General features: G+C 65.7%; 1 protein-coding gene across 6 annotated transcripts; it reads left to right on the top strand.

Annotated features, from left to right (window-relative positions):
• The first annotated feature begins 1,545 nt into the window (after window positions 1-1,545).
• On the top strand, window positions 1,546-16,455 carry LOC137212790 (tyrosine-protein phosphatase non-receptor type 11-like). 6 transcript variants are annotated; one of them, XM_067716669.1, is made up of 17 exons: window positions 1,546-1,571; window positions 7,424-7,546; window positions 8,543-8,740; window positions 9,422-9,608; window positions 9,685-9,804; window positions 10,002-10,115; window positions 10,270-10,366; window positions 10,609-10,688; window positions 11,039-11,194; window positions 11,406-11,537; window positions 12,242-12,396; window positions 12,502-12,569; window positions 12,759-12,907; window positions 12,980-13,077; window positions 14,049-14,145; window positions 14,607-14,744; window positions 15,717-15,852. In XM_067716669.1, exons 1-16 carry the CDS (start codon window positions 1,558-1,560, stop codon window positions 14,742-14,744), a joined length of 1,926 nt encoding a protein of 641 aa, XP_067572770.1. In that variant the 5' UTR covers window positions 1,546-1,557; the 3' UTR covers window positions 15,717-15,852. The 6 variants fall into 6 exon arrangements, 4 of the variants coding, with proteins under 4 accessions (XP_067572770.1, XP_067572750.1, XP_067572781.1 ...); XR_010937625.1 differs by lacking the exons at window positions 14,049-14,145; window positions 14,607-14,744 and having other exon boundaries at window positions 12,242-12,569; window positions 12,759-12,870; window positions 15,717-15,829; XR_010937624.1 differs by lacking the exons at window positions 14,049-14,145; window positions 14,607-14,744; window positions 15,717-15,852 and adding an exon at window positions 13,227-13,368 and having other exon boundaries at window positions 12,242-12,569; window positions 12,759-12,870.
• Window positions 16,456-18,436: the final 1,981 nt, after the last annotated feature.

Genomic DNA, 18,436 nt, shown 5'->3' on the forward strand with positions numbered 1-18,436 from the left:
CAGGCTCTCTTAGGTGGCTCTGGATGGAGGAGGGGGTCCTGTGCTGGGGTGGGGGCTGCTTTTGGCGAGGAGACCCTGAGCGGCGAGTGCGCACACTGTTGTGCAAGGGGCTGGCCGGGTGGGCCCGTGAGGCCTGCACCCCAGGTCGCCTCCTTAGGGATGGCGGGCCTTGCGGGCAGGCTGCAGCCCCCGCCACGTGTGCATGTGTGTATGCGTCTGCACATGTATCAGCCTACGTCCGGGTGTCTGTGAGCACAGGATGGGAAGAGGGGCTGCGAGGAGAGCGGGCTGGCGGTACTAAGGGCAAGGAGGGCCTCTGGGGGAGCCAGGATGGGGCGGAGGTGAGGCCTGAGGGAAGGGGACCCTGGTGGGCCGGTGTGGGCTGGACACAGGGAGGGGGAGGCACTGACTGAGGAGCAGGGGCACCTGGGCAGGCCCCCTGCTGCGTCTGGAGTGGCTGGGTTGAGGGGCTGAGGCCGCCTGAGTGGAGTCCAGGAGGCCGTGGGCTACCAAGCAGAGGGGAAGCTGGGCTGAGGCCGGGCACGTGAGGGAGGGTGGGCTCGGCTGAGTGAGGGGAGAAGAGACCCCCACGGTGGGGGGACCAGGAGAGGGTGCTCTGGGAGCTGATGCTTCCAGAAGGAGGGGCTCTCGGGGCAACCAGTGCTGAGGGTGCAGGACCCTCCAGGTTGCCAGGACGGTGAGGAAGGGGAAAAGCCAAGGAGGGCGAGGGGCACTCCAGCCTGCGCTCGGCACTGGTGGTGGTGATTTGGGATCAGGGCTTGCGAGCAGCAGAAGGTTCCAAGCTGGTGCTGTACCACTCCTGGAAAGGTGGGCGGGGGGGGGGGGGGGCGGCGTGGCGCTGGGCAGGCCCTGACAGTCCTAACGGGATCCCCAGGTTAGGAGCCCAGGCGATTGGCCAGCGGGCCCTAGGGAAAGCCGGCCTGGTGGGGGCACTTGTAGCAGGAGCAAAGGCCCTGAGGTCAAGGGGGTGTCAGCATCACTTAGGAAGTGTGGCGACTAGGCGGGTGGCAGAGGTGGGGAGAAGGGGAGCCGGCAGCCCAAGCTAGGACGGCTAAGAGGGAAGAGCTGGTTATCACGTGGGCTCCCACCTCCGCCCCTCTGTGGTCCCCCTCCGGGACGCGGGGCCGGTGGGACCTGTTCCACCCGCTTCTCTAGCTCCGAGCCCCTCCACCCAGGGTGCGGGGAGTGCAGCCCCTCCTCCCCCAGGACGGAGGCGGAGCTCGAAAGGTTCTTGGAAGGAAAGCACCCAGAGGAACAGGACACATAATTAATCACTTAACGCGCCTCTCGGACCAGGGCCGCCTGGCGCCTTCGCCCTCCGAGCCCGTGATGTGGCGTGAGCCCCTCGTCCTGAAGCCCGGCGCCCTGGGGAACTGGTGCAACCTCCCAGTACCGTAGCGAGACCTGAGGGCGCGGCTCCTTTTAAGGGAGCTCGGGAGGGGCGGGACCTCTAAGGTGGGCGGAGCTCCGGTGGGCGGATCCTCGAGGTAGGCGGGGCCTCCTCCGTGCGGCCGGAGCACCCTGAGCCCAGCAGACATGACCTCGCGCAGGTGAGCCCGGCCTCCCGGTGGCCAGAAGCCGGGACCCCACCACGTGCGGTTCCGGCCGATGGGCGGGGACAGGGGGTGCGGGCGAGATGCTCCCCGGGACGTCTCCTGCTCCCGACCGGTGGCGCTCAGGCCCGACCTTCTGACACCTGCCCCCTTCCACGCGTCCCGGGCCATCGAGGCCCAGCCTCACCCCTGCGGGTGGATAGGACTCTTTCCGATCGGGGGCTGGGTCTGGGTGGGGGTTCAGAGGTACCCTGACTCTAGGGAATGGATGGTGCTCTTGGGTGGCAGTGGCTGGAGCCTAGAGTGGGCAGCACGTGTCAGGTCAGTAACAGACCCTCTCTCACTCCCCTGGACTCCTTGCTTTGTTCCAGGCTCCCTTTGGGCCACCAGAGATGTGTTACACCTGGTGGGGCCCCCCGTTTCCCCAGTCCTGTAACTGGGGCCATCCTGGAGGCTCTGGTCTCCCCCTCTAGTTGTGGCCCCTTGACCTGCAAGGATCAGCCCTCCCTTGACAGGCTCATCCCCCACCCCGACCCGACCCTCCTAAGGACCAAGTTTAGGGGTGAGCTCCCTGGCAGGGGTGTGTGTGAGAGCCGGGACGGGGCTCAAGTCAAGCCAGCTTCTGGCCTCCATGAAGAGGGAAGACGGGACTTGCCTTTCCTGCCCTTTCCACCAGACCGCCCCCCTCCCCGGGTGTGCACACACTCCTGTGAGCTCAGACCCCAGCTGGATGTGGACATCTCTGGCGAGCCACAGTTGTGAGACGCCTGTTGCCACTTCCTGGCACATCCGGAACAGCCCCTCTGGGGTTTGGTGAGGCTGGAGGTCACAGGGAGGGTCGCCCTAAGACCCCGAGTGACTCCCTAGATCAGTGAGGGGGCTGGACAAGATCTGATCTGCGGGGCCAGGGCAGTGCGTCAGCGGTGAGGGCTCCAGAATCCCTACAAGGGGTGTGGTGAGCCTGGCACGGTGGCCTCCGGCAGGGTCGAGGGCCCTCTTAGGCTCGGGAATAGTGCAAGTGGGTTGGGTCTCCAGGAACCTGTCAGCCCCAGAGCCCTGCGATTCCCAGGTTTAACATCCAGCTGGAGCTCAGGCAGGAGGATGTTTTGGGCTCTGCCTGGAACCAACCCTCGGGCTCCACTGGCCTCACTCCTTCTTGTCCCCCAGGCAAGTTCTGGTGCTCAGAAAAGGTCATGTCCGCGTCATGTGCATGTGACCCTGGGCCAGCCTGGGAAAGCCCCGGTGCGGCTCTGCCTGCCCTCGCCAACCCTCCCTGCCCCGCCCTGTGGTGGCCTTCTGGACGGTCCCTCCTCTGGCCCCCGGGTCCCTGCCCATGCCCCTATCGGGCCTGGGCAGGCCCAACCAAGTCCCAAGCGAAGCCCATCCCCCTACACCTGCCCCCACCCTGTGGCGCCTCCCCTTCGCCCTGTGGTTTGTGGGTCAACGGGCACCGTCATCGGCACCACTCGCCCCAGGACTCCGGTGCTGTGGGCAGGGCTGGGCGCAAGTCCTGCCTACTGCTGCTGCTTGATATGTTGATATTGGTGCTCGGGAAGGAGCCGGGTCCTATGGGGAGCTGCTGAACACCCTCGAGCTCCCCTCTGTTCCAGATTGGAGAGGAAAGCGTGTCTCTGGTTAGTTCGGTTCTGCATAGACAGGACAGGCCTTGGTTGAGGTTCCTCTGGGACCAGGAGGGGCTGGGGGCAAGGAGATGGAGAAGAACACTGACTGTGCTCTGGGGTCCCCAGCCCTGGAGTCCCAGCCTGGGACCCTCCCCACTTGTCTGTGTATCTCCCACCATCATGACAATGTCTTCCCTGCAGGTGTGTCCAGCCCCTGTACCGTGTGTGTAAGCGTGTCGACAGGCCATTCGTGGGTCTCCCAGGGTCCCAGGGTTGGAGCTGTACCATCCACAGCTGGGACACCAAGGCCACACAGCAAGCTGGACCAGACAGTGGCCAGTGGGTTCAGGCTGGGCTGTTCTCGGACTCCGGGGCACTGACTGGGCTCAGCTTGGCCTTGGCAGGCCCAGGCTGTTAGACCCATGGGGAGCCCAGCGTGCCCTGCCCACCTCACCTGCCCCTCTCCCAGGCCTGCCTGACCATGGGACCAGGGCAGAGCTGAGTCACCGACCTGCCACCGAGCAGGGAGCCCTTTGGCACAGAAGTGACCCTGGTGTGGAGACTGGAGACGGGACTGCAGCCTCCCCACCTCGTCCCGCCCCTCAGCCTGGGGCCGCCGGCTGCGCCAGCCTGCGGACACCTGGCTCCACCGCTAGGCCTGGTCGGGGGAGTGAGGCCTACCTTGGCCTGGGGTTGCAGCTGCTGTGGTGTGAGCTGCTGTGGCCTCTCAGGATACCCCACCCCTGGAGATTTCCACCCAATAGACCCGGGGCAGCTTTCGGGGAGGAGAGAGGGACGGAGAGTATGAGCGAGAGTCCCAGAAAGGACAAACAATATACCCTTCACCTTGCTCTGTGGCTTTGATGCTGGGCCTCCACACTCTGCCCCTGGTCCCACACTCTGGGCATCGCCCATCTTGGACTGGCGTCTGAGGCTGCTGGGACTGGGGGAGGCGGCATCTGGGCACAGGATGTGGTTCAGCAGAGTGGGTGGCCCCAGGGTGGGGGGGGTCGGAGGCCTTCCTTTGGGTTCCAGTGTCCCCCCCACACACACTGCCGCGTCTCTGACGGCACGAGCCCTTCGCCCTTTTCCTGGTGGCCTCGCCTGCTGTCCTGTGATTGGCCCCGGAGGTCATCATGTGGCAGCTCCTCCCCCTGGAAGCCTTCCCTGGCAGCTTCATCTGCTGAACCACTCGACCAAATAGCCCCCAGGTCCCACTCCTCTAGAGCCAGCGCGGGAGGGAGCTTGAGACCCCAGGCCCAGAAAGTGCCCAGGAAGCGCCTGGCTGGTGGTAGCCCTCCTTCCCCCGGGGCGAGCTGGATAGGCGCTCTGGGTGGCCCTGTGCAGGTCACCTGAGCTTCTGGGCCTCTCTGAACCAGTACATGGACCCTGGGGAGCCATGGAGGTCAGAACGGAGCCTGTCCTCCCCCGGGGCTCATGTCTGGTGATGAAGACACGGGGAGACAGGTAAACGCAGAAGCCTGTACGTGCCCGTCTGCTGTTGCAGGTGCCACACGTGGAAGGTGGGCCAGTGATGCAGCTGCAGCGTTGATGGCAGGGGCCGCGGGATGGTCAGGGAGGGAGCGTGAGCCGTGCCCCGTAGGGCCGGCTGGAGGCGGCCAGATGCGGAGTGACGTCAGTGAACAGAGACATGGCCAACAGGGGGAGGGGCTTTCTAGTGGGGGGTCCTTGAGGTGTGTGTGAGCGTCCTGAGAGCCACGCAGGACCACTGGCAAGGTTTAAACGGCTCTGATGTGCATTTTCTGAGAACCCCTCTGTCTGCCATGGCTCTGCTGAGGGTGAAGCATGAGGCCTGGAGACCTGGAGTCGATACTGCCGTCCAGGCAAGAGCCGGTGGGCACTGGTCCCAGGGCGGTGGGAGAAGTGGTTGGTTCTGGGGTGTTTGGAAGTCAGGATAAGAGGGCACAGCGTTGGGAGAGTGCTGGGGAGTTGAGGGCAAGGACCTGAGTGATGGGCGGGCGGTGACCCCCTTCACTGAGCGAGGACTGCATAGAACGGGGCCCTCTCAGGAGTTTCGAATTTTGCAAACATTAAGATAGAGATGCTGTTACCTTTCAGACAGAGATACTGGAAAGAGTTGTGTCTATGAGCTTGAAGCTCAGAGCCCAGGTGGGGCTGGAGATGTAGACAGTGCGTGGACATGGAGACACGTGTAGGGCACAGGTGGTGGGGCTCCAGCACCGCGGGGTCAGAAGAAGGGAGAGGACCCAGGCCGGCTGAGGTGGGAAACCAGGGGAGTGTGGAGAACTCCCGTGTGGAGTACGTGCTTCTGGAAGGAGGCCTGACCACTGACCCTGGGAGGCCGGGGGAGACCCTGAGAGCCCAGGGAAACAGGTCTGTGGTGACTCAGGCGAAGATGGGCAGTGTGGACCAGCACAGGCCACAACTTTCTGTGATGGTGGAAATATTTCTTTCCCACCCGCAGTCGACAGCCTCCAGTGGCCACACGTGGCTTTCAGCAGTGAAACGTGGCCACTGTGACCCAGGAACTGGGATTATGATTCTGCTGAATTTTAATCCATTCACCTGCACACCCCACACCTGCCATGGGCTGTGCGTCAGACAGCGCGATGTAGACTGAGCACAGTGGCTCCTTGGAGGCTTCAGGAAGGAGCTGACGGCAGGGACGAAGGGGCCCTGGAGAGGCAAGGGAGCGGCAGGAGGACTGGAGGAGGCGTGCAGGCCGGCTTTTACGCAAGAGATGTGATCTGATTCCCATTCCAGAAAGATCTCTGGGTCAACTGTGGGGCGGGGCAGGGTCTGCCCAGGGCACAGCAGCCCCACCCCATTTGTGCCCGGGTTATGACTGCGAACAACTGGGCGGGGCCTGGGGGGGTCGCAAGGCAGCAGAGCTGGAGTTGGGGGCCCTGGTTTCCCACTGGATGCAGGATGGGGCAGGACTACCCCCAACACCGTGTGTCACCTGCACGGTGAACCAGGGACACACCTCTGAACCAGAGATCCCAAGCCCTTCCTGCAGTGACCTTTGGGAGACACAGTGTTGCCAATGGAAGGCCAGATACTGTGTCACAGTGTCCCTCTGGGGGATCGTGCAGGGACCCTGCTCTGAGACGCTCTGGGGCCACCGCACGAGTATGATTTAATCCCAGCGCCAGAAATTCCTGCCCTAATGGGGGAGACACACGGAGACAGAAGCCACCGGGGTAAAGTTAACAGCAGTCATGATCTCAGCCGTGGGCTCATGTGCAGTCCTGATGAGGTCCCCCTGCCCTGTCCCCCCATCTCGTGCGGGAGGCTGTGAAGGTCAGTCCCAGAGTGGCGGGGGTGGGGTTGAGTCCCTCTCAGCCTGGACCCCCAGCAGAACAGATGGTGACTCTCTGGGCTCGCCCAGCACCCACCACCCATTCATAGGTCGCTCACTTCTGAATTCAAGGATGTTTGTTAATGCCCAGGCTCTGTTTTCAACCCTGCCGTACACACTGCCCTTGTGGGGCTTAAAATCAAGGAGATAGACTACAAGCCAGTAAATATGTAGCATATGTCAAGAAGGTGCCAATATTGGGAAGAAAAATAAGGCAGGATAGGTGGCGCAGAGTGAGGGGAGAGGGTCCCCTGTCACTCGATGTGGGCCGGGAGCGGAGAACAGCTGGCGCAGAGGCCCTGAGGCGCACGGCCTGGTGGGGTGAGGGGCCGGGACTGGCAGGCGGCAACGGGGTGGGGGGCGCTCTCGGGGGTGACGGGCCTGTGGGCTGTGCTCTCGTTCCGGGGGTGCTGACCCAGTGACTGGCGTGCCATGCTGGGGTCCCTCGGGAGAGGGTGGTGGCCAGGACCGGGAGGGGCGGTGAAGGTGGGGGGGGTGGGCCACCAGGGTCTGCTGCTGGGCTGTAAGGGGAGGAAGGGAGCCCTGGGTGGCCGTGGGGGGTCCCGAGTGCCTTCGGCTGAGCTGGGGCGCCCGGTGGGCGGTGGGAGAGACGGCCGAGGGCTTGAGCTGAGGTTCCTGCTGGTGTCCTTGTGGGGGCTCTGGAGGGGGTCTGCCCTCCCCACCTGCCACTGTGGTTCAGTGTCTGCCCACCTGTGTCCCCGGTCCCCCCCAACGCCCCCTCCTTCCCCACGGACCCCAGACCCTGTGGTCACGGCTCAAGGACGGTGGTGAGCGCAGGGCAGCCCCAGCAGGCATTGTGGGTGTGGTCAGGACTGCCCAGTGTTCCTGGCTCTCTCGTCACCAACTTGCTGTCCTCGTTCCAGGTGGTTTCATCCCAACACCGGCGGGGCTGAGGCGGAGCGGCTGCTCCTGTCCAAGGGCCGGCACGGGAGCTTCCTGGCAAGACCCAGCAAGAGCCGCCCGGGGGGCTTCACGCTGTCCGTCAGGTGGGTGGGTGGTGCTGCCGGGTGTGGACAGGCCCCGAGGTCCCGCAAGACTTCAAGGGGTCGGAACACCCTCAGCTGGGGGCACAGCTGTGGATCAGGCTCCCCAGTCCTTCCAGAGGGGGTGGGCAGTGAGGACCCTTGCTGGGGGCGAGATCTTGGGGGGGAGTCTGGCAATCCTGGCCAGGTGGCCTCTGGGCAGGAGGGGGCCACGTAGAGAGGCCTTCAGGGAGGGCTCCGTGAGGTGGGCTTCGGCAGGGCCTCCCTCCCACCCTCTGAGGGGCCTCATTGGCTGGGATCGTGCCCCCATCTCCTGGGGATGCCACACACTGGGGGTCTCGCCGGAGCCCTGAAAGGGCCAATGTGTGGGGAGGATGGGCAGGAGGAGTCACGACCAGCAGAGTGGACAGCCAGATCCGTGTCCATCCACCCTGGGTGAGGCGGGTCAGTCTGGGGTCTGGGGAGGGGTCTGCCCAAAGGGCTCCAGATCCTTCCGGGTTTTCTACTAAACCTGGGCAGCAGGCGGGATGAGGTTAGCCCTCAGGATGGACCTCCCTCACCTTGGAGACACAGACATTCTCTCCTGGGCCTCCCAGGCCACACTGGGACACCTGGGGAAGCAGTCTCGGGGCCCCAGTCCCCCATCCTCTGGAGCCCCTGGGCAGGTGGTCTGGAATGAGGCAGAGTCTGTCCGGAGAGGCTGCCCCAGCCTCGGCCTCCAGGCCAAGGGAGAGTCAGGCCTGTGGTCGACAAGCCCGATCTTGGCTGCCCCATGGGCAGTGGGGGTGGGGTGCCCGCCACCCAGGGTGGGGCCCGGACACTGGCTGGACACGGGGAGCTGCAGAGGGGAGGGGCCTGGCCTTGGCCGTGCTGTTCGTGGCAGGGGGACAGCAGAGGCCGAGATCTCAGGGCAGGAAAACCCCAGGCACTGTTCGGGAAGCTGAGGGTGGTGATGGGAGCAGCAACCCCCAACGGCGGCTGGCGCACCGGCCCTTCCAGGCGCCACGACGAGGTGACCCACGTCAAGATCCAGAACACAGGCGACTACTATGACCTGTACGGAGGGGAGAAGTTCGCGACGCTGGCCGAGCTGGTGCAGCACTACACAGGCCAGCGCGGGGCGCTGCTCCGAGAGCGTGGCGGGGCCCCCGTGGAGCTCTGGCACCCGCTGAGCTGCCAGGACCCCACGTCGGAACGGTAGGCAGCTGGGTCTGCATCTAGCCAGGCTTCTGTGTCTGCTCAGGTGTGCGTGCGAGTGACCGAGGGGGCAGGGGCCGCTGGGCATGGCCTCTGGGTGTCCTCTGCCCCCAGGACTCAGGGTCAGGCTTGGGCACAACTGTGGCAAAGCTGAGGGAGCGTACTGCACCCCCTCCCCTGGGGTTCTGGCCTCGTTTCTTCCAGGTCCCAGGCACCAGCCACAGGGGTGAGTGCGGGGTGGGAGGGCTGCAGCCAGCCTGCCCCCTGCCTTCCTGGCTGGTGACTTGGGGAGAGCAGGTTCCCCCAGCCTCGGTTTCCCCATGTGCACTGCGGAGGTCTGAGCCAGCTGCATCTGCCGTGGAAGCAGGGTGCGGCTGGCCTGGGGAGACCATCCTGCTCCTCCTTGCTGAGGACGAGGCTGCCACCTGGTGGTCACCCTGGGGCACTGCAGGGCCCGCCTGTCCTGCCTCCTGCTGCTTTCTGGGTCGGAGGAGGGTCGGAGAGGTGGGCAGGGCTGACGGAGGCTGGCCTGGGTGCGGGTGCTGCCTGGGCCCCCGAGGTCTGGGTGGGTCTGTGCCTCTCTCGGTATCTGTGTCTCAGAGCCTTAGGCTACGTGTGGGTCTGTGTCCCTCACCTGGACAGGCTGGGGCCCCTGGTCTCACCTGTGCCGTTCTGGGCCAGGTGGTACCACGGGCACCTGTCTGGCAAGGAGGCCGAGAAGCTGCTGATGCAGAAGGGGCGTCCGGGCAGCTTCCTGGTTCGGGAGAGTCAGAGCAAACCTGGGGACTTCGTGCTGTCAGTGCTCACACAGCAGCTGGACAGGGCGGACCGCCAGGCACGCGTCACCCATGTCATGATACACTTCCAGGTAGGAGGCAGTGGCCGGGGTTGGGGGGTGACCCAGGGGAGGGGGCACCACCGGCCGCTCACTGCCGTCCCCACAGCCAGATGGGAAGTACGATGTGGGAGGCGGCGAGAGGTTTGACACCCTGGGAGATCTGGTGGAATGCTACAGGAAGAACCCTCTGGTGGAGAGGTCGGGGACCGTAGTGCACCTCCAGCAGGTATGCCCCTGGGCACCTGAACCTTGGGCTCTGAGTGGACTTCTCCACCTGGGGGGGCAAGGGATTCTGGCACAGCCCCACCCGGGAAAAAGGACACCAGGCTGGCGCCGGGTGGCCGAAGGCAAGGGTGTGGGCGCCGGGGCACTGTGGGGTCCGCTGGACCCTGCTAAGCTTGGACGCGGGCCTCTCCCTGCCAGCCCCTCAAGACCACGAGAATCAGCGCCACAAGCATTGAGAGCCGTGTGCGGGAGCTCAACGAGGCCATGGATGCCAGCGAGAAGGCCAAGCAGGGCTTCTGGGAGGAGTTCGAGGTGCCGGACTGCTGCCCGCTCCGCCCCGCCCCAACTCCCATCCTCTGGGGCTGTGGCAAGGGCCAGCAGAGGGGTGTGGGTCAGGGGGTGTGGGTGGGTGTTGAGGGCTCCCGGGAAGGGTTGGGGCCACGGGCTAAAGCCCCACTTCCCCCAGATGCTGCAGCAGCAGGAATGCCGGCTCCTGTATCCCCGGAAAGAGGGCCAGCGGCTGGAGAACAAGCCCAAGAACCGATACAAGAACATCCTCCCCTGTGAGGCCAGGGCCTGGGGCCACATGGGGGGCCAGGGCTCCATTCACCACATTCAGGGGCCCATCTGGCAGAGGGGTCCTGGAGGGTGAAGGCAGGGGTCATTCCCCACCAGTGGTGTGATGCCCCCTCTTGCCCCTTCGTCCTTTGTCTCTGCTCACCACGGGTCAGCGGGCCAGGAAGCAGGTGGGGTCCACGAGCATCCCCTCTGCCCTGGAGACCTAAGCGGCATCTTCCCTTCCCAGTTGATACCACCCGTGTCATCCTGCGTGATGTGGAGGACAGCGCGCCTGGAGCCGACTACATCAACGCCAACTACATCAGGGTGAGTGTGCATGAGGTGTGGGTGGCCAGCTGCACGCGTGGCCCCGCGTGGATCAAACACCAGTCACCCCATCCCCCATAATAATGAGCCTGGAGCTCTGAAGTGATCTGTGGACCTCGGCAAGACAATAGATATTCAGGGGGATATTCAGGGTGCGGCAGTCCACAAGGGGTCCTCAGAGGGGTCCTCAGAGCCTGCTGGACAAAATATTGGTCCTAAGACCCTCCCACCCTCGGCGGACTGCGTGTGAGCCACTGGGCTACTTTGCATATCATTTGCATCAACTTGCATTGGTCCTCTGGCACTTTAATTCCTGGAAACAGCAGGCAGTTGACCCCACCTCCTTTCAGAGTGACCCAGAGGAGAAGCCAGGCCACGGACCAGGCAAGGTGTACATCGCCACCCAGGGCTGTCTGCCAACTACAGCAGCTGCCTTCTGGGCCATGGTGCACCAGGAGAACACGCGTGTCATCGTCATGACCACCAGAGAGGTGGAGCGAGGCCGGGTAGGGGCTCAGGCTCGTGTCCCTCCCCTCTGCCTGCCGCATGCCCCACTGGACCGGTGCTGGTGCTGGCCCAGCCTTGCTTCTTCAGTCTTAGGGATGCTGGGGGAGCAGGGAGGGCACTGAAGAGACCCCGTGTGTGTCCCACGGGGCAGAGGGGCAAGGGTGCTGGTGGTCTTCCAGTATGGCTGATGCCATGCCCCCACCCTCCCAGAACAAGTGTTTCCGATACTGGCCAGAGCTGCACGGCAGCCAAGCGTATGGCCGCCTGCGTGTGTGCAACGTTGCTGAGCACCAGGCCCAGGGCTATTGTGTGAGGGAACTGCAGGTGTGGCGGGCAGACCAGGTGAGCCTGGAGGGCAACGAGACCTGTGGGGCCAGGGTCAGAGTGGTCGGGAAGTCCCCAGGTCTGCGCTGGGGTGAGGAGGCCCTGGGCTGGCCCTGGTGGCTTGCACGTCCCTCAATCCAGTGGGCACAGTCTTGGACTGGGCTCTGCTGGGCAGTGTTTCCAGTCGGGCACGTTCTCAGCCACAGTTGCCTGGCTCCAGGGCGGCCTCACACCCGCATGCACCTCTCCCTCCAGCCCTCCCTGGGCCGTCTCAGCACCTTCGGCCTCCTTTGTACGCTGGTGGTGCCCATTCCTTTCCCAGGCACAGATCCCTCCTGGCCAGTTCCCTTTGTCTAAGCACCTGGGGGTCCTGCCAGCCTCTGCATTTGGCCTTTCCCAAATCGAATTCACTTCCCAGAAAGCTGCTCTCTCCCCCAGACCATCTTTCTTCCTTTCCCCAGGCACCTGAGCCTCCTGGGGCCATCTGGGGGGTCCCCCAAGCCCTGAATCCCATCTTTTCCTCCCACTCCCTCTTGCTCTGTCCGGGCCCCGCTGGTCACTCCTTCTGGCAAACCCCACCGCGCCACAGCCTGCCTCCTCCCGGTTCAGTCCCTGGGCCCCTCCCCACCGAGGGTCACAGCAGCGTCAGCCTCGACACTGCGCGGAGCGCCTGGGACCCGCCCAGACCCCCCGGCTGGCGCTCACCAGCCCGCCCTGCCCAGGAGGAGTCACCGCGCACAGTGGCGCACTGCCAGTACTTCGGCTGGCCGGACCACGGAGTCCCGGCCGAGCCCACCGGCGTCCTTGGCTTCCTGGACGAGGTGAACCGGGCCCAGAGCGGCATGCCGGGGGCCGGACCCATGGTAGTGCACTGCAGGTGCGACCAGGGACGGGGCGGGGCCAGCGGCACAGGTGCCACCGGGGAAGGGGCCACGGCTTTGTCCCGTCAACTGGCCACAGGCCTCCTGGTCCGTCCCCACAGCGCCGGCATCGGACGCACCGGCACAATCATTGTGATTGACATCCTGGTGGACGTCATTCGCAGGCAGGGTGAGCCACCTCAGGCAGGCCCCGCCCCGCAATCGAGCCCCGCCCCCTCCCATCTAGCCCCGCCCCGGTACCGGCCCCTCCCCTTCCATCTAGCCCCGCCCTCCTGCAGTTGCCGGCCCCGCCTATTTCATCTGGCCCTCCCACCTCCTCCCTGCCTCACCGCCCCGCCCTGAGCTCGCTCGTCCCCAGGGCTGGACTGCGACATCGACGTCCCCAAGACGATCCAGCATGTGCGGCGGCAGCGCTCGGGGATGGTGCAGACCGAGGCGCAGTACAAGTTCGTGTACCTGGCGCTGCAGCGGTACATCCGGGGCGAGCAGCTACGCCTGCGCGAGCAGGTGGGGGCAGGGCCGGGCCGGGGCGGAACCTGCGGGGGCATCACCATGGTGACCAGCGGCCCCTCCCCTCAGCGCGAGTCGCCCGAGGAGCGCGACTCCCTGAAGGCGGGCGCCTCGCCCGCCGACCCCGGCTGTAGCCCCGGAACCGCGCCGTCCCGGGCGCCGGCGGCGTGAGTGGGGCGTCAGGGACCGGGGGTGGGGGTGGGGCGGAGTCCCGGCAGGGAGGCCTCGGGGGCGTGGCCCGGTCGTGGGGGCGGGGCCCGGGGCGAGGGGGCGGGATCGCAGGTGGCCCCCAGCCGAAGCCCGTCTCCGCCCGCAGCACCCCGGAGGCCTCCGGCCACGTGTACGAGAACCTGCTGCGCCTCTGGCCGTGAGGGCCCCGAGTGCGCGCGCCCCGATTGGGACTGGAGCCGTGCGAGAAGGCGGGAGCCCAGCAAGGCCGGCCCTCGCGTTCCTCCAAAGGACTGTGTTTAGGATTGTGCAGACCGGCGCCCAGCCCAGAGCGTTGCGGGGTTGGGGGGCGGGGGTCCCGGGTCTGCCGCTCAGACCCTCCCTGACCAGGTCTGCACGTCCAGAAATGGTGAGGGAAGGTTAGGAGATCCGGTGTCCCTGCCCCTCCTGGAGGAGGGGAGGCAGGGCTGCAGGGCTGCGGTTTGTCTCAGTGTGGGAGGCCACCAGTGACCACCTGCACGGCGCAGTGACGATGTGTGACCTTTTGTGTGCCACACGTTTGAGTGTCAGCCTGTATGTGGAACACGAGTGACCAGCAAGTGAGTGCCAGTCCGTGGTCACCAGCGTTTGTGCCCCTCTCCCCTACGTCCTGCATGCTCCCCACCCCTTCCAAGCTGCTTCTCAGCCCTGCCCACAGCCGTGGTCTAGGATGTGGGCCGGGCAGTGGCTCCGTCCCTGCCGTGTCCAGGCCTAGCCCAGACCGTCACGTTGCTGTCACGAGTGGACACGTGTTTGTTGAATGAGAGAATATGTGACGTGCTCGTGTGACCACGGAGACGAGGGCAAGGCTCCATGTGTGCCTGGCTGGTTTGTGATGGTGTGATGTCACTGGCCTGTGGTCCACGGCTGCACCCTCCCATCATGGATGTCCCTGTGGCTTTGTGGTCTCAGTAAAATGCCTTCTTCTCAGTTCTGCGTCTTTGTTGGGGCCTGGAGAAAGAGAGCATGTGGGTCCCCACGACTGGGCCCAGCTTCCCCAGGGTGTCCCTGAGCCAGAGGCCCAGCTGGTAAGAGCAGGAAATCCTGGGCTTTGGGGTGAGGGGTGAGGAGGCTGGACCTGTGCGAGCCAGACCGGCCTGGCCTCTCTGCCATGCCAAGCTGGCAGTGCAGGATTCCTGGGGCTGAGGGCAGAACCGGGTGGGGGAGGGGTGGGGGCTGGCAGGACTCCCGCCCGCCCTCGCGACACTCGCTTCACCAGCCAGGCCTGGCCCGGCCCGGGAAGGTCTGCTGGAGGAGCCTGAGGTCTGTGGGTCTTCAGAACACGCTGGTTGTCACCAGCCCCTCTTCCGTGCACACTTGGACTTCGGTTCCCGGGGGCCACGGGGTCCTGCGGCCCTCCAGTCAGGGCTCCAGGCGGGACTGTGGGGCCGTGACTTCTGGGGGAGGCGGCCTGGTGTGACCGTGGTGGGGGCTGGGGGGGAGGGCCCTGGACCAGGCCAAGGCCCCACAGCAGTCCCGCCTGCCTCAGGTGCCCCAGGCGCTCTCCATCTCCCTGGGAGAGCCTCACGGCCCCCGGGGGCAGCCAAGTCCAGAATCGCCGCAGCCCATCCACAGCCCAGAGGGGACAGCAGTCGGACGCCCTAGAACCTGCGGCCATCCACCCTAGGTGCTGCTGGGAGTGCAGTCCAGTGGGGGTGTCCTCTGGATTGAGGGTCTTTGCAGAAGGGGCAGACTGGGGGTTTTTCTGGAGGGAGGGGCTTAATGGTGCAGGAAAGAGGACACAGAGAGTGAGGACCCCTTACCAACTGCGAGTACAAAATAGTTTATTTAAAAATGTACAGTTCAGGAGGGTGGGCTGGGCTCCCCGCCGCTGCCCTCTGTCCCCCTGGCCACCCGAGGGAAGGGGCCAGCCCTGCCTGGGGAAGGGAGGAGCTGTGGGCGAAATGTGAAAATAAAAGAAAGATGGCGAGCCCGCTCCCTTTTCAGCAAGGGGCTGGTCTTGCGTGCGATTCACAGTGTGTATGGGGAAGGGGCCTCGCCAAGCTCTCTCCTGGACCTCGGTCTTCCCATCTGCAAGATGGAAGTTAGGGGGACGGCCTCTGGGGCCCACAGGGATCTGGGATCTCTGGGAGCTCGGGGGACCATTTTGTCCACCCGACAGGAGCCAGCCCCAGAGAGCGGGGGCAGGTGTGCCGAACCGGGTGTGGGTTCCTCAGAGATCCCAGGGGGCTCCTCTGGGATCCCGGGGGTGGGGGCGGTAACCCTAGTTGTCAGCCAGGGACCCGAGCGAGAAGGTGGCGGCGGCGGGGGCAGTGGCAGGGGGTGGCCGGGGGAGGCAGTGCAGGCTCCCGGTCCTGAGCGCGCACTGCACGGGCCAGAGCACCACGCAGAAGAGTGCGAGCAGCAGCACGGCGATGAGTGCCGCGCGCCTCCAGTCCCTGCGGCGGGCCCAGCAGCGGGCCAGGCAGCCCGGACGGCGGGCAGGGCCCGGGGTGGGCACGGGTGCTGCGGGCGTGGCAGGCTTGCTCGGGCTCACGTCCACGTACACAAAGCCGGGCGCCGCAGGGCCAGGCGCAGAGGGTGGCGGGCGGCAGCACAGCTTGGTGCCCTCCAGCCACACGGGCTCCTCCCGCCGCAGGTGTGCTGGCATCCGAGCCTGCAGCTGGCGGCTGGTGTGCAGCGCGGGGGCCCCGGCAATGGGCACGGCTGTGGGCCGCCGGCAGAACGGGCAGGGCACGACCTCGCTACCCGGCTGGCCTGCGGGCCGGGCGGCTGCCATCCGCGCAAGGCACTCCAGGCAGAAGACGTGGGTGCAGGAGAGCTCCTTGGGTGTCCTGAAGATGTTGTCGTAGCCCGAGAAGCAGATGGAGCATTCCAGCGGGGAGGCCGTCTTCTCTGATCCAGGGCTGCCGGGGGACCTGGGGCTGCCGGCCGAGCCGCGGGACCTGGGCACTGTGGCGGTGGGGCTGCTCCTGCCGGCAGGCGGCAGGGCCGTGTGCCACACCTGCGGGCCTGATGACATGGTTCTGGGCTGTGGGACAAACAGAGACCCCTGTGAGTGACCTCGATTGCCCCTTTCCTGCAAGGTCTGTCTGTCGCTGTCTCCCCGTCCCTCTCTTGCATCACCCAGAGATTCCGGGAAGGACACTGCCCATCTGCAGGCACCCCCACCAAGTCCCACCTGTCCCTGGCTCAAGGTCTTTCTGCTCAAGTTGTAACCCTGCGCTCCCCAGCCCCTCACCTGCTGAGTCAGGGCTCAGCATCCTGGGGTGTCCCAGTCTGCCTGGGCCATGTGGACCACTGCTCTGTAGACCCCTCCCACCAGCCCTGGCCTACCTGGACGTGCCACTGGGCAGAAATAAAGGTGATGATGACGATGGCCCACAACAGTTACTATTTACATCGGGGCTCTGCCAGGGTGGGCCCTGGGCACATGACACAGAACAGCCACGGTGCAGAAGAGGCGGCTCGGAGGCTGGGGTGACAGCCAGTGGGGCCCAGGCTCTCACAGGAGGAGTGTGGCTCTGGGTCAGGTGAAGTGGGTTTGAACACAGGTCCCAGTGTGGGCGGCCGATTTAGTTGGCACGCACCCGATCTGCGGGCAGTTGTGTGAGGGTGGGTGCCAGGCCTGGCTGGGTGAGGGCTGGGACTCTGGATCTAGAGCCGGCCTGAGCTGGCTGCGCTGCCGGAGACTGGAGGGCCCGAGCAAGGGTGGTGGCCGTGGCCCGAGGAGGAGGTGTGTCCCCCAGCCACGGCCTGAACCTGCAGGGCTGCCTGGTGCTGGCCCTCAGGGCCTGGAAGTGACCCTCAGCCTGTGGCCAGGGGAGCGGGGGGCGGGGTGCTGGATGAGCCCCAGCCATCCTCCCTAGGCCGGCCCGCCACCTGGGAGCGTCACACCAGCCACAGCTGCCATCAGGAGGCAGTGGGATGTTCTCCCTCTTGCCTGCTGCCCCTTCATGGGGCCCAGGTCTCCTTCCCAGACAGCCACGTGGCTCCTGCTTGGAGGAGGGCGGGTAAGGGGCTGACTCGCTCTTCACCTTCACGACGGACAGAGGAGGCCAGGGCCTTGGGAAGACGCTGGCCACGTGACCCCATGGAGCCCAGGAGGCCCCCCAGGGGTGACCTGACCCTGACTTGCTGGTCAGTCCAGGAGGGATGGTGGGATGACTTCGCAGTGACGTGTCACGAAGGCTCAGGGGTTGCTGCCTCCTGCCGGTGACCGCCGTGAGTCACGGTGACATCACTGTGATGTCACCAGTGCCCCGGCATCGCAGCATGAAGCGTCATTACGTTTGGTGACAGCAGTTGCCACAGGCCAGGCGGCAGCCTCAGCAGGGTCTGGGGGTACTGCAGGCTGTCCTCCCCCAGCCAGTTCACCCCACATAACCGGTTCCTTGGCACGGAGGCCCCACCCCTCTGAGGAGGTGCCCCACCCTGAGCCCGTACAGGTGAGAGGTGAGTGCCAGCTGAGCCAGCCTTACCTGGTAGCTGGGGTCAGCGGGGCCCAGGCACGACCCTCTTGGCTGTCACGGCCAGGCTGCGGCCGCGAGGTCACTCGTCCTGGCAGCGCTGGGTCCTTCCCCTCCCGGCCTGGCTGCTGTTCCTCTCCAGGGCCGCCGGGGGGGGGCGGGGGGCCGGGGGGCGGGTGTGTGCACTCCTCCAGGTGTGGAGCGCTGTCTGAGGCGGGTGTGAGTTCTCTGGGCGTGGGCTCCCAGCAGGTGTGTTTATATACTTGCTGGGATCATGCTGGCCGGGGGCGCGGCCGGCTTCCGGGATTGGCTGGCCTTCTGTCCTGTCCCTGGCAGGCTGGGCAGTCAGCCGAGGGCGGGGAGTCAGAAGTGAGAGGTCTGGGGTGGAGCCTGGGGTGGGGCTGGGGGTCGGTAGGGCTCTGTAGTCTGGGCAGGTCTGGGGAGGTGGCTGGATGCCTGGGTGAAACCTCTCCCCTACCCCCGTGGCCCCTGAGATGCCGGAGCAGCCCCTCCGGAAGCAGATCTGCTCACCAACCCTGTTCCAGGTGGCTGCACCTGAGCTCCTGGGTGGGCCCCCCGGAGGGTCCCTGCCAGGAGCCCCCCACTCACGATCAGCTCACTGATATGCTCCCCGAGCAGCCCCTGCCGCTCGCCCCAACACCTGCCTCATCCGTGTGGCTGCCCACCCCGAACTTGGGCTTCTGCTGCCCCCGCCCATCCCTCCCCACCTACAGCCTTTGGGGGCCGGGAGGGAGCTCCCTGCTCTGGGTCCAGGGAGTGGGGTGAGGGGTCAGGGCTGGGAGCACCCAAGGGCTGAGCCAGGGGTGAGGGCGGGCCAGGCGCCGGGCTGGCCACACGAACTTGTTTCAGGGGAGCGTCTGCTGGGACA

The sequence above is a fragment of the Pseudorca crassidens genome, chromosome 2, assembly GCF_039906515.1.
Source record: "Pseudorca crassidens isolate mPseCra1 chromosome 2, mPseCra1.hap1, whole genome shotgun sequence".
NCBI classification, from domain to species: Eukaryota; Metazoa; Chordata; class Mammalia; order Artiodactyla; family Delphinidae; genus Pseudorca; species Pseudorca crassidens.